The 14,342-nt window shown below is 42.5% G+C and overlaps 1 protein-coding gene across 1 annotated transcript in view; it reads left to right on the forward strand.

Annotated features, from left to right (window-relative positions):
* ADAMTS12 (ADAM metallopeptidase with thrombospondin type 1 motif 12) overlaps positions 1-14,342 on the forward strand; it is a 284,062-nt gene that overhangs the window by 248,822 nt on the left and 20,898 nt on the right. Inside the window, exons 20-21 of the mRNA XM_019647855.1 lie at positions 6,004-6,180; positions 9,348-9,491. Of these exons, the coding sequence (XP_019503400.1) occupies positions 6,004-6,180; positions 9,348-9,491 (321 nt within the window). The remainder of the gene's footprint in view (positions 1-6,003; positions 6,181-9,347; positions 9,492-14,342) is intronic.

Here is a 14,342-nt window from a genome sequence, read left to right on the forward strand (position 1 = left end):
ACGTTTCAGCTCACTCAGGAGCAAACCTCCAAAACCTAGAGTAGGAAAGTTCACCCCTGGTTGTTAAATATCCATAGAGTTTAGATTCTGCCAAGTTGACAAATTTGCCTTTTCACAGATTCGTTTTCAGAGGGAAGAATTCTAATGTTCTCTTGAAACTTCTGTAGTATCCCACCAATCTCTACCCCAAATCCAGAGATACTTTAATCCTCATAGGTCTGCAGGATATGCTGCAGCCTTACCTGAACCCACAGGTAAAATACCTGAGGCCTCCAGGTTCCTCCCCAGTAATTCCCTACTTCTGTGATTGCTGTCTGAATCGCAGTTGCTTTACTGGCTTGTCTCTAGCCCCACTCATATCCTTGATGAAGCCTGATATAGCTGCTGTGGATATTCTCTCATATGTGACAGTAGAATGAGACTGTACATCAGATCTCTACCTCGACAATGTGTAGAAGTAGTTTTTCAGAATGGCTTGCCTCCTCTTGATACATTAATCTGTCTGAAACAAACTGAAAGTCGTCTTCCTCAGGTTTGTCCCAGAGGCATACTTGTGAAAACATAGTTCTGCAGGATTGAATATGAGAAGCAGCTCAGGGCTGATGGGGATCAGGCGCATCTGAATTAGTGCCCCACTCTGTCCCTGACCAGCGTATGACACTGGTCCGTTCATTCAGCTAACCTCTTGGACCTTTAGTTTGCTCATCTCTGAGAAATGGAGAATATTGCCTCTGTTTACCTCTTAGAGTTGTTACAAGGATCAAAAGAGAGAATATTTCTGAAACAACCTTATAAATGGTAAAAGGCTGTTCAGATGAAACCCTGGCAAAACTTTGAGCTCCAAGTAAAGAGTAGAACTAGGTCTTACGAGTTTACTAACCTCAGCCTTCCTAGACTTGGAGCAGAGGCCTGTGGCTAGGTGACAGTGGAGTCAGTCCTGTCAGTGGAGTGACTGGCTCGAGCAGGTGTCCATTCCCCAGGACTAAGCAGACAAGGTGGTCACCGTCCATGAACTTTGGCGGACTTGACCGACCTTGGGCCCTGGCACTCGCCAAATACCACCATGCTCCCAACATTGCACAAGAACTTTAGTTAAACAATGTAATTTTCAACCAATACAAGACCTCCTTCATAATTCCCACCAAGGAAAGGAAAGCTTGGAGCTTTAAATCACTAACACTGCATCACGCAGCTAGTAGTAAATACCCTCAGTTTTAAGAAACCATCACGTGAGGGACAAGTCATCAATTTAATTACAGCTTTTCAGAAAGAAAGGAAACACTGCACCATAAGTACGTCAGTCAGTTGTAAGATGCATGCCAAATTCAGAACATTAAAATTTGTATGTGATTTTTTTTCTCCACTCTATTCCCTATACTGTACTCCACATCCCATGACTATATATATATATATATATATATATATATATATACATAAAATTATAGTTGACATTCAATATTATTCAGCAAAAGTGATTTTGTGGTGGAAGACGTACAATACATGGTAAAGATGAGCTGGGAAAACCCTCCATCAGGCTTGACACCAAAGCTGTGCATCATCCACAGCTCCATACACTTCCTGATTGAACATTTTGCCTATATCTTCTAAAGTTTGGTGAACTTTTGGTTTAACAACCCTTTTATTATCTCTCCTAGCATGAGCACTGTCCTTTCATAGTGAAGTCTAGGAGATCTTGAATATTTCTGAAATGAATTAGAAATAGGTTTACATTTTTTTCTTGGAATGTTCTGGCTGTCCCACCTAGGCAATATTGCCCTTTTATTTTAGCAGTGGTTGACTTTATTACCTGTAGCTTTGCTGGAAAATAAGAAAAAGTGGTAGCCTTTCCTTATGGCCTTGAGTTTTATATATTGCTAGTCCTTCTGTCTCATTCTACTTCTTTTCTCCATGTTTATTGGATTTTACAGATTGTCTATGACAGTGCTGCAATTTTTAGATTCGAATTTTTACAAATGTATTTAAGAGAAAGAGCCCCGTCTTGCTAAATGCAGATAGTCCCCAACTTTCATACATAATATTTCCCCTGGAACACATATTAAAGTCCAATGTGCAAAAGTCAAAACATAGCATTGCACATTATAGGGGAGCGCTTGTCCCCAGAAAGCAAAAACTGAATAGCAGGAAGGTGGTTCATATACTGAGAATCACTGCATTTATTTCACTCTTGCTATAATTTGTTGTATGTCTACACTATTGCCGTCTCTTGACACCCCTTAGGGTTTCAGACTAAAGGATCCCTAAAAAGAAAGGGTTAGAGGAACAGCAATTAAATAGATGCCTTTGGAATCTCAGGAAACATGAACCCAAGACCACTCTGACTGTAGACTGATGTCCAGACCAGGAGGCCTTCCATGATGGCTCTGCCCACCTCTCTACCCCTACCTCCTGCTCTAGCATTCTCATCAACTTGCTGTTTCTAAAGAAGCCTTGTCACAGCATTGTGCCTCTGTATATGCCATTCTCTCCACCTTGAATACCCCCCACACACACCCTATTTTGCCAGCTGAGTGAGCATCTACCCACCTTACAGGATTCCGCTCAAGCTTTGGCTCCTTTCTTCAAGCCTTTCCTAACCTCTCCGGAGAAATTGATCACCTCTTCTTTGTGCCCTCACTCGATCATGAACAACTTATGACATAAAATCTTGATTACTTCTCATTTATGTGACTTTCCCCTGCTGTTAGATTGGGATATGGAGCCTGGAATGTGACAACTGCCCAATAACTAGGAGGAAGGAAAGTGGTGGTGCAGTGGGGGGAACAGATGGAAGGATGAATTTTGGTGCTGTGCAACTTAGAATTTTTGGAATGAATTATTTTATCTTAAGGGTCTTATGAACCTGTTTAGCATAAAGAAAGAGCAGAATTCTTTCTGTATCCTAATTTAGTATTTGGCGTGCAACTTGGAGAGCAAGAAAGTATTCTGCAATCAAAACGGAGTACAGATCTAGTGATCCCATACACTTGTACCACTCTAGAATGTTGGGATGGTTTCATCCCCTAGTTTATCCTCCCTCTAATGCCAATGGAGAAACCGAGGATTAGAGAAGTGAAGTGTTTAATCCATGGCTATATAGCCACTTGGTGTCAGGCTCATAACTGAATGAAGTCTGAATGAAGTCTACTGACCTATGTTCTCTAATTTCACGATAGTCATCTGAACACGCTGTGTGAGTCCAACATGGAAAGTGTTTCTATCAGGATGACTTCATAAATCAATAGCAACACAAGGAAGAAATGGTTGTGTTTTCATTTTATCTCTGCCAGTGGCTCCTGTAAGCTATGGGTATTTTGTATTCTAACTCAATCTCGTTTGCAGATTCTATCATTAAACTGATGCAGTAACTGGAAAAAAAGGCCTGTTTGATCATGACAGGGCATTAGCCAGTCTTTCTATTCTCATTAGCCTGGCTCCTGTCCTCGGTTTGGGCCACAGGTTAGGAAAACATGAATACAAATGACCCACTGGTAGGGCCTTCAGCACACAAAGACAGAAGAGCGTTAGGAGTGGAATGATTTAATATCCTGCCATTTTCCTTTTGAAAATGGAATAAAGTCATAGATTTAATGAGTGTCTCCTTATTATTTACTTCAGCATATTAATAAACTTCATTTCCCGTTGAATTGACAAAAGGGTGATGCCAATTTGAAAATTCAGTTTAGGAATATCAGAGTGTAGTACCAAATGGAAAAATAACAAAATAAAACCCATTTTACATTTATGTCTTGTAACATTGATGGCCCCTTTCCCAATAAAGAGGGACCTTGTTTTAACTATGTGCAGTTTCCCAGAAGTCTCTCTTATCAGACAAATGGCTGCCTTGTGTGGACATTATTAACATGCTTCCTCATTTCTTCCATAGCTGATTTTAATTTGGCAGTTACTTTTTTCTCTGTGTACTTAACAGCGTGGCAGGAAAATGAAGTCTTTCTTTTTTGGGGGGAGGGGCTGTCTTTCAAGTGTTGCTTATTTCTGAGAAGCTGAACACACTTGGTTTATGAAAGCATTAGAGCATCAATCTGGCCCCTTATCACATGGGCCCAGATCTTTCTAGGTTGCAGCCCAAGGTTTGAAGTCATTTGATTTTGCGCAATCTTCCAGGCAGCAAAAGAAGTGGGATAGTATTTTTGGATCTCCTACTGAAAGGTTAGGAGGAATATTCTTTTCCCAACCATAGCACTATAATTATAAGTATTCCACCATGGCCGTAAAGAGAGCATGGTCTGTTATCATGCAGAGAGGGGCCAGATGAAAACACACCTGCAGCTATGCACACTTTCTGGGGGGTGCATTGTCTCAGCCAAGATTGCAATGAAATAATTGATAGAAGAATTAAGAGGGTAAAGAAAGATATTCTTCATCTCTGTGGTGACCACGGATCTCTTTTTCCCACGGAGAGCCCCCGTGGTTGCCCTTTCATCAGAATTCATATATTTATTCAAAAAGTCTATACGGACCATCTCTGTGTCAGAGATGCAAAATGTTCAGGACACAGTAGTGACCAGGGCAGGTAGGATTCCAACTTCATGGCAGTGAGAGTCTAATAGAAAGAAAGCACAGAATAAATAAAAGCTATTCCATATTTCAAGCCCCCGTGACAGAAATCGAGAAGGAGCTGAGGTAAAGAACAAGAGGGAGAGCCTCCTCTGACTGAGGCATTCAAGGAAGTCCTGTCTGAGGTGACATTTAAGCTGAGGCCTAAAGGAAGGGCAGTGGCTGGTGGGTAATGCAACGGCTAGAAGAAGGAACATTCAGGATACAAGGACATATTGTAAACCCAAGGAGAATCTGGGGGAAAGGGCTGAAGAGCACAGGGGTCTGTCTCCATCCCACCCACTGTAGGTCCCAACCTGAATGTGGGCAGTGACAAGACAGGCCAGGCCAGAACTGGCCACGAGAGACGAGGGTGCAGAGGCAAGACAAGCCGAAGGGATTTGGAGGGAACTAGCATTATAAGCAGGCTGGAGACCGAGTCTCAGAGGCTCAAGTGATGATCAAATCAAATGTAACCAGGTGGGGGATGGAGTAACTTCCAAAATCCAAAAGGTCAGAGAGTAAACAAAAGAAATACTCTAGAACAGGCCTCATAAACTGACGTTAGTTGACTGTGGCGTGTCCATATCATGATGATATTAAGGCAGTTAGCAGTCTACAGGTGAACCCTGCCTTTTACTGAGACAGCAGGATGAAGGGGCTGCCACACAGATGTGAGCACATGGGAAGAGGGGGAGTGAGGACGGTCTCTGTCATGGCTTTCAGTGGGCATGTGATGAGGAAACTCAGTGATGGAGGCAGGCGGTGCTGGCTGTAGAAGGATGGATGGTGGTGGGAACAGCGACAGGGTTTGCCCGCTCTTGTGAGTCAAACCGTTCAGCAGTTATTCCATCTATTTCCTTCATATAGACCCTTCGCTGGAGAAAGGGCGACCCGTCTTGCTTTCAGAGTCATGGAGAAGCCAGGTTTTTAGCAGGATTCTGATGGAGAGGTGGGTGTGGCTTGGCAGAGAGGTCCCCTGTGGGCAGTCCTGTTCACCTGGAATGAATACAGACATCAGAGGGAACAGGTGTCCACTCGGACAGATGCTGTGCCAGGAGTCACCCCAACCCTAGTGTCTATGATTTCACGACAGCCCTGTGAGGTAACAGTCATTATCCCAATTTACAGCTATAACACCTGAGGCTCAGAATGTTTCTGTGACTTGCCCAAGTGGTCACAACAAATGAGTGACAGAACTGCACGTCACCCCCAATTCTGTCAGACATCAAACCCTCACTGTTGCACGCCTAACACTTGAAGCCCCATTTCCGGGATCAGCTTGAGTGAGTCCCTCTCTGTGGCGCGCGAAGGGAAAACACTTCACTTGAACTAGAACTAATCCCTCTTCATGACTGCAGGCCTGGAACTTCACAGTGCTTTGCGAATCCCCCTGGGAAGGCCTGACCCCAGCAACTCAGGTCTCCCCTTTTCTCTCTGTCCATACAGTGCTCCAGGAACTGCAGCGGGGGCTTCCAGATCCGGGACATTCAGTGTGTGGACAGCAGGGACCACCGGAGCCTCAGGCCATTTCACTGCCAGTTCCAGGCTGGCGTTACTCCCGCACCGAGCACAAGCTGTAACATGGAGCCCTGCGAGGAGTGGCAGGTGGAACCCTGGAGCCAGGTAAGGTCCCCCAGTACACCGTCCACGCCGCCAGGCCCACGTGAATGTCTGTGTTACCACGTGAGTCTAGAAGTCAGGGAAGACCACACTTGCATCATGGCCTCCATTCAATGATGCATCACTGTGTGGGGGAGGCTGAACAGGTCAGCAACTTGAAGACTGCTGTGTGGTTTCAGTTGTGACAATTCAAGGTTTTGTTAGAAGCTAGCCTCTCAGTGGATATTCAGGGGAGTTGGGGTCCCTGCTGGGGAAATGTACATGGGCTACTTTGATGTGAGCCATTCAGGACAGAGCCTCGCATGCCTCTCCTAGCTTCCGTAGTCGGGCTGGAGGGAATGGTCAGATGCTTTCACACACAGTATATTTTAGAGTTCCACCTCTCAGTTAAATGCCCAGATCATTGCACAAATAAAAAGAAGTGTCTGTGTCTGGGTCTTTTTCCTAGTTTAGCACATGAAAACAAGTTACTGTCCTTTGGTGAAATATGATCTCATTTGCCAATAGGCAAATACACACACACACACACACACACACACACACACACACACACACACTACTCCTAATTACATCTATGCATGGTGGAAAGAAAAGGAAAAAAACACAGCATATTTTGTGTCCATGAGCTAGGCATTTTACCTACAGTACTTGGTTTAATTCTCAAAGAAGCCCAGATGGTAGGTCTCTTCATTCCATTTTATAGGTGAAGAAATTGAGACTCGGAAGTTAAGAAGCGTACATGAGGTCACACAACTAGAAAGTAAATGGTGTGGTATTAACTCAAGCACAAGGCGGACTCCAATGCCTGCACTCTTTCTACTGTAGACCTTAGCCAGTGGGCATTGAGCAAACAGTGAATTGATGAGAAAGAGTGAATTGAGAACAATTTGGGGGAACCTACCATGTGGCAGGGAAGGGAAAGTAGAGAACAGCACTAGAGGATATAGAATTAGGGTCAAACTGTGGAGACTGAGCCCCCTAGAGCTACCTACTGTCTAGTGCAGCGGTTCTCAACCTTTCATAGGGGTCGCCTAAGACCATCGGAAAACACATATTTTCGATGGTCTTAGGAACTGAGACAGTGCTCCTCTAACCGTCTCCAGGCCCACATACAGATACACCCACATATGAGTACCTGGCGACCCCTGCAAAAGGGTCATTCGACCCCCAAAGGGGTCGCGACCCACAGGTTGAGAACCGCTGATCTAGTGGGTCAAGCAGCCACGCTGATTCTTAACCCTCTGGGCCAGTACTTGGTGTGGTGTTTTGGGGGGCAGCAGCCACCACTTTCCCCTCTTTCTCCTCCTTCCCTTGCCCAGCTCTTGAGTACGTGAAGTGCCTGCTACCCCATGCTCTGGGCATTGGCCTCCAAGCTGTCCATATATGCGTAGCCTGGTGAAGGCTTCCAGAACCCTGGCATTTGCAGAGGGGCTTAGATTGCCCTGTCAGATACATAGCATTTGCAGGTTATCAAAAATGAGCAATTATATATGCTCTCTGGTTATGAAAAAGATGTATTCTTTAATGCTTCCTCAGTAGCTCCTGGGATCCCCAATAATGAGCCAGTACCCTGAAGGCCTCCCACCACCCTTTTCTCTAAATTGCTCTGTTCTGAGCAAACCACCAAGTTGGAAGTCCTCCCTCTGAGGCTCTGAGCTCTGGAGATGTAAAACGTAAAAGTCAGTTGGGTATTTCCTTGGAGCTTCTGAGGGACTAGACTCCTACAGGTGCTTTCCCGGAGCCATCGTGATGCTGTTCTGTCTACACACACTAATGCTATCATGGGGACGTTCTGGGGCCCTTCAGTGAATGTCAGCCAGCCCAGACTGCTTGCATGGAAGATGCGTTTCAGCTCTGGGAATGTCTCTGCTCCAGTGGCTCTCACACTTTAGCCAGAATCACCTGGAGGGTTTGTTAATACACAGATGTCTGGACCCCACCTCTAGAGTATCCAATTCAGAGGTCAGGGGCGGGGCGGGAAGTTTGGCCTTTCTGACGAGTACCCAGAAGACGCTAAAACCGCTGGTCTGGGGACCGCACTTAGAGAACCACTGGTTTATATCCTCTTCATCCCTTTTTCCTGGAGATTACCTGGCCAGGTGGCCCCAAGCCACAGGCACACGTGTAGGTCTGTCCAAGGATCCCAAATGTGGGGTTCCTGCCCTTCTCTCCATTAACACATGGTCAATAGAGTGAATAAGTGTGTGTGAGGGAATCCATGTTGACTCTCGAAGCTGGAATATTGTGAAAGCACTAGATTAGTTCTTTCATTGAGCAAAAAGGGGTAATTGTATAGCATTTCCCTGTTTTCTGTGGCACTACCACACACATAGTGCCTGATGTGAAGGGCAAGATGTTGACAACTTTTTGTTGTTACAATACCATAATTAAGATTTTTTCAAAGCACTAAGATTATCCAAGATACTCAAAGTGCTTTTCGAGATTCTTGGTGAATTATTTCCTCCCAGAAACCTCAGGAAAACGAGACAATGTCTCATAAAATTATTCTAGTGAACAAGAACCTGACACATTTTAGAATTGTATTCCTTCAGGAATCCAACTTGGTATTTCAGATTCATTTTGGGTGCATGATAGTCAGTGCATAATGACCCCAAGCAAACTTACCAATTTTCCTGTTCCAAATATGGAAAATTTAATTCTCAGCTTTGGGTAGTTGGGAAAGGAAGACTGAATCCCATTTTAATAGATGAACAAAACTGTATTGCAAATGTGTCACTGTTTAGGCTGTCAGAGCTAATCATAATAAAAACATCTGTAGTTTACATTTTGGTTTCTAGACACTTGTGTCAGAAGGCAAAATACAGATAGCAATGTCCATTCTGGAATGATGACTCGTTTAGGTTTTTAACCGAAATTCCTCCTGTTTGACACATGGACATTGAACTGTTTGGCACCTTCTGATTTGTTTTCTCCTCTTATCTTCAGAATTTCCTTTATAAATCTCCTGTCTTCTTTTTAATTCTTGTCACCGCAATTGTTTGAAAGGACTGAGTGGTCATTGGAAGGAACCTGGCACGGATGCTGCAGATTCCAATACAGATACTAATATTCTAAATAGCACCGTACACAACAAATAGTAACGATTCTTCCCTTATCCCTGCAGATGTCACCATGTGATATTTACCTAACCTGTCCCTGTGGTGTATCAGTGTTCCAGGTCCTGCGGAGGCGGAGTTCAGGAAAGGAGAGTGACTTGTCCGGGAGGACTCTGTAATTGGGCGAAAAGACCCGCCTCTACTGCCCTCTGCAACAGGCACCCTTGCTGTCACTGGGCCGTTGGAAACTGGGACCTGGTAAGTCAGTTATGTTTTCTTCAGTTTATTTTAGTCTTAAGGAAAAATAAAAAAGCATTTGTTGCTTTTTTGATGTCAGAAGAAATAATATACTCATTGTAATTGTACAATGCATCTGTTGATTTACAATGTGTTTCCATAGTTTTATTTCTAGTGTTCTTCTGCTAATCTACCTCTACATCTGCTAGAAGTTGACCCGTAGCTGACAGGGTGGTCAATGTTTACTGTCTTGAGTTCAGAAGAGAAAATGATGAAAGACATTTAAAACCGAAAAGGTCAAATACCAAAATTATCCCAGACACACAAAGCCTAAGGAAAGGCAATTTGGGGCCTGAACACCTTAGATCGTCTGGCTGTGAGCAAATGGGACTCGCATGTGCCTTACAGTTTGAGGCTTAGCCCGATTTAGCGACTTTCAGGTCTCTTGTCAACCTGTAGATCAGTTTGCACATAGCCAGCCTGTTTGATGGAGAGACAGACAAACCAAAGTGGAAATCAGGGAAAGATTTATTGTTCTTCCAAGTTTATTTACTGCACAAATAAAACCCTCAGTGACACGGGCAGTACATAACATTCTTCCATAGATAGATCCGGTCATCACGGACTTCTCCTATTGTGGATTCTCTAGAAAATAGAGTCTTGAGGCACAATTGGACACTTTATTAGGAAATCTAATGCCAGGGAAGTAGGAGTGATAGAAAAAAGGAACAAGGCATGCTTGGTGTCAGGAACAACTGGTCGCTCCTTCTCAAAAGGCCTTATGAAAGCTGTGTGAACTACTTACTGCCCTTTAGGGTTTTGCCCAGGGCCAGGAAAAGAGGAGATGGTCTCCTGGCTCCCAGGACGAGGTAGAAAGTTTCTACTCAGATGGCTGGTATCCCCCGTTGTCCTGGGTTATTCACGTGCGGGCAGGTCCCACCATGTGTGTTTCACATGTGATTGGCAACGAGAAGTTCAGAGTCAGGAGGTGAGAGGCACACAACGTGGGCAGAAGGTGCAGGCCAGTGGGCTGTGCTTCCATGGAGTTAGTTACCACCTGAGCTGAGGAAGGTCAGAGGCCCACAGCTGGGACACAAGGGGACCCAAGAGGGTCTGAGGCACTAACCCCTCAGCTACCTGGTAGTCACCATTTTTAAAGTAACTTGTTCTTATGTAAGGCTATTTTGATGGTTGTAATTATAGCACAGGCCAGTTCAGTATTTTGCCAAATATAACCACCCCAGATTTTTTTGGTTACTATTGGGTTGTCAGAAAAGTCATGATGTATTTTTTCTGTTTTTTGTTGCAAAAATGCGTCATGACTTTTCTGACAACCCAATATATTGCTCTTAGTAATTTTTATTGTTCATAGCTGTATAGTTGTACCTGCACAGCCATGGACAATTCAAATACTGGCAGGTACACTTTTTTTATTGGGGGGGGCAGCTATTACTATATTATTACTATATTATTATTTTTATTGATCATTTCTTTCCTCATACATGCTGGTTCTTTTGTCTGGAACATATTATTTTCTCTTTTATCAAGTTGATTGGGGTAATATTATTGGTTAATAACATTATATGAATTTCAGGTGTACAACTTTATAACACATCTGTATACTCTATTGTGTGCTTACCACTCAAAATCAGTTCTCCTTCCATCACCAGATATCTGACCCCCTTTACCCTCTGTCCTTCTCTCACCGCCTTTCCCTTCTGTAAGCACCATTTTGTTGTCTGTATCTATGAGTTGATTTGTTTGCTTGTTTTGTTGATTCCCTTGTTGCTTTTTGCATTATATCCTGCATATAAGTGAAGTTATATATCTATATCTATATATATCTATCTATATCTATATATATATATTTATAGATATCTATCTATATACCTATAGATATCTATATCTATATCTATCAATCTGTCTATATCTATATCTATATTTATCTATCTATCTATCTATCTATCTATCTATCTATCTATCTATCTATCTATCTATATCTCACATCTTCTTTATCCAATCTTCCATTAAAGGACATTTAGGTTGTTTGCATGTCTTGGCTATTGTGAATAATGCTGCAGTGAACATAGGGGAACATATATCTTTATGAATACATGTTTTCAAATTCTTCAGGTAGATATCCAGAAGAGGGATTTCTGAATCATATGGTAGCTTTATTCTTAATTATTTGAGGAACCTCTATACTCTTTTTCCATAGCAGCTATAACAATTTACATTCCCACCAGCAGTGTATGAGGGTTCCCTTTTCTCCACACTCTCTCCAACACTTATTTCTTGTTTTGTTAATAGCCATTCTACCAGGTGTGAGGGGTATCTCATTGTGGTTTTGATTTGCATTTCCCCTGTAACTAGGGAAGTTAAGCATATCTTCACATATCTGTTGGCCATCTGTCTCTCTTCCTTTGATAACTGTCTATTCAGGCACTCTGCCCATTTGTTAATTGGATTTTTTGCTTTTTGTCGTTAAGTTGTAAGAGGTCTTATATGTTTTGGATATTAGTTCCTTATGGGAAGTATCATTTGCAAATATTTTCTCCCATTCAATTGGTTGCCTTTTTGTTTTGTTGATGGTTTATTTTGCTGTGCAGAAGCTTTTTAGTTTGATGTAGTCCCATTCATTTATTTTTGCTTTTACTTCCGTTGTCTTTAGGCTAAAGTTCCCAAAAACCCCTCGGAGACTAATGTCCATAAGTTTAGTGCCTATGTTTTCTACTATGTATTTTATTGTTTTAGGTGTTATAGTCAAGTCTTTAATCCATTTTGAATTAATTTTTATGTGTTTTCAGATAGCAGCCTAGTCTCATTCTTTTGCATGTAACTTTCCAGTTTTCCCAGAAGAAACTTTTCTTTCTTCATTGTATGTTTTTGGCTCCACTGTCAAAAATCAGTTTCCCATATATATATGGGTTTATTTCTGGCTCTCAATTCTGTTCCATTGTGTGTGTGTGTGTGTGTGTGTGTGTGTGTGTGTGTGTGTGAGTGAAAAATCAGTTTCCCATATATCTACGGGTTTATTTCTGGCTCTCAATTCTGTCCCATGGGAGGGGTGGGGGGAGTGTGTGTGTGTGTGTGTGTGTGTTTCAGCCAATACCATACTATTTTGATTACTGCAGTTTTGTATTGGGTCGTCGGAAAAGTCATGACGCATTTTTGCATAGAAAACATAGAAAAAATACGTCATGACTTTTCCGATGACCCAATAGTATAGCTTGAAGTCAGGAAGTGTGACACCTCGGGCTTTGTTCTTTTTTCTCAGGATTGCTGTGGCTGTTCAGGGGCTTTTATGGCTCCATACAAATGTGAGGTTTTCACACTGCCCTGTGGATCTTGTAAACAATGGAAAATGCCATGTGCAGTTGTACTTTTCTCATAAAATGTAATTTAATTACTTTACATTTGGGTATAATATAATAGCTCCCTTGGAAACTGACTTTATTTCCCATTCATTAGAAATTCAGTTATTTAGGGCCAGCCGAGTGGCTCAGTTGGTTAAGAGCTCGCTCAAGAGTTTGAGCTCTGAGCAACAGTGGTTCGATTCTCCGCCCGAGCTGAGCAGCCACTGAGCTGCCAACAAGTGGCAGGATGGCTCAGCTTAAAAAAAAAAAAGAAATTCAGTTATTTAAAAGCAATGCTCTTAATCCACCTTTGATTTAACAACCTGAAAAGATTGTACCCAACAAATAAAGATGTGTTTCAGGATTAAGCTCTTCATAAATGCCCTGGAGCCCTGTATAACAATATAAGCATCACTAACCAAATAAAATGTGACCATCAGAAGAGAAAATTTGATATGTGAACCGTCATTAAAATGTTATAAGTTTGGGTCATTTGAAAACACAAAATCCCATGGAAGGTTAACTACAGATGAACATTTTCAAGTCTGTCTATCAATTCCCTGAGGCTCTAATGCCTTGCCATCCATTGTAAAGCAAAGCTGGACAATGCAATTTTGTTTCTGGAGAATGATGACAACGTGAAGCATATCAAGCTCTTAGGGAACTCACTGAGAAGAGGAAATTGTCAAGAACATTACCATTTGTCAAAAGAATGCAGCCTACTCCTCATTTTGATGCTTAGGTAGCACTGAGGTTGTAAAGTATGAGGTTTTGTGTGGCTATTCTTCTTCAACCAGATTTCCAGGGCATTTCTTTAGTTATAATTATCTATACAGTAAAGCCTACACAGAGGTTACTTCTACATGGGACCCCTTTCTATACAAGAAACAAGAGACTGTATAGAGAAGGCTAGGGAACCATGGGAGCTCTTCAGGGACTTCAGGAATTCTCTAGGGTCAGAGGTGCTGGTGAGCACCATTGTTTATGTCTTCCTCCATAGGATGGGTGAGGTGTCTCACCAGGTGGCATGGCCTACCTTCAAGGTCACAGCAGCACATTCTCAGACACACCACCTGAACCCATTTCCATCCAAAGGAAGCAAGCAGGATCAACAGGGTATTACTACATACATGTGACCTCTCCACCCGGAACAGCTCTGGCTTAGTAGGCCAGTGCCCCAGACACCATAAGCATCTGCTCAGCTTTTACCAGCTTGCCAAAACCACCCAGCACACACAGCCTACACAAAGGTCACTTCTGCATAAGTCAACTTTTTCAAGACAGGGAAAACTATTTTGTCTAATTCATATAAACAAACAGAAAGAATTTACAGTGGAGTAAAGATAGTCTATTTAATAAATGGTGCTGGGAAAATTGGACTGACACATGCAAAAAAATGAAAATGGACCACCTACTTATACCATATACAAGAACAAATTCAAAATGGATTAAAGACTTAAATGTAAGACCTGAAACCATAAAACTCCTAGAAGAAAAAATAGGGAGTAAATTTGCA

Source organism: Hipposideros armiger, unplaced genomic scaffold (genome assembly GCF_001890085.2).
Source record: "Hipposideros armiger isolate ML-2016 unplaced genomic scaffold, ASM189008v1 scaffold_117, whole genome shotgun sequence".
NCBI classification, from domain to species: domain Eukaryota; kingdom Metazoa; phylum Chordata; class Mammalia; order Chiroptera; family Hipposideridae; genus Hipposideros; species Hipposideros armiger.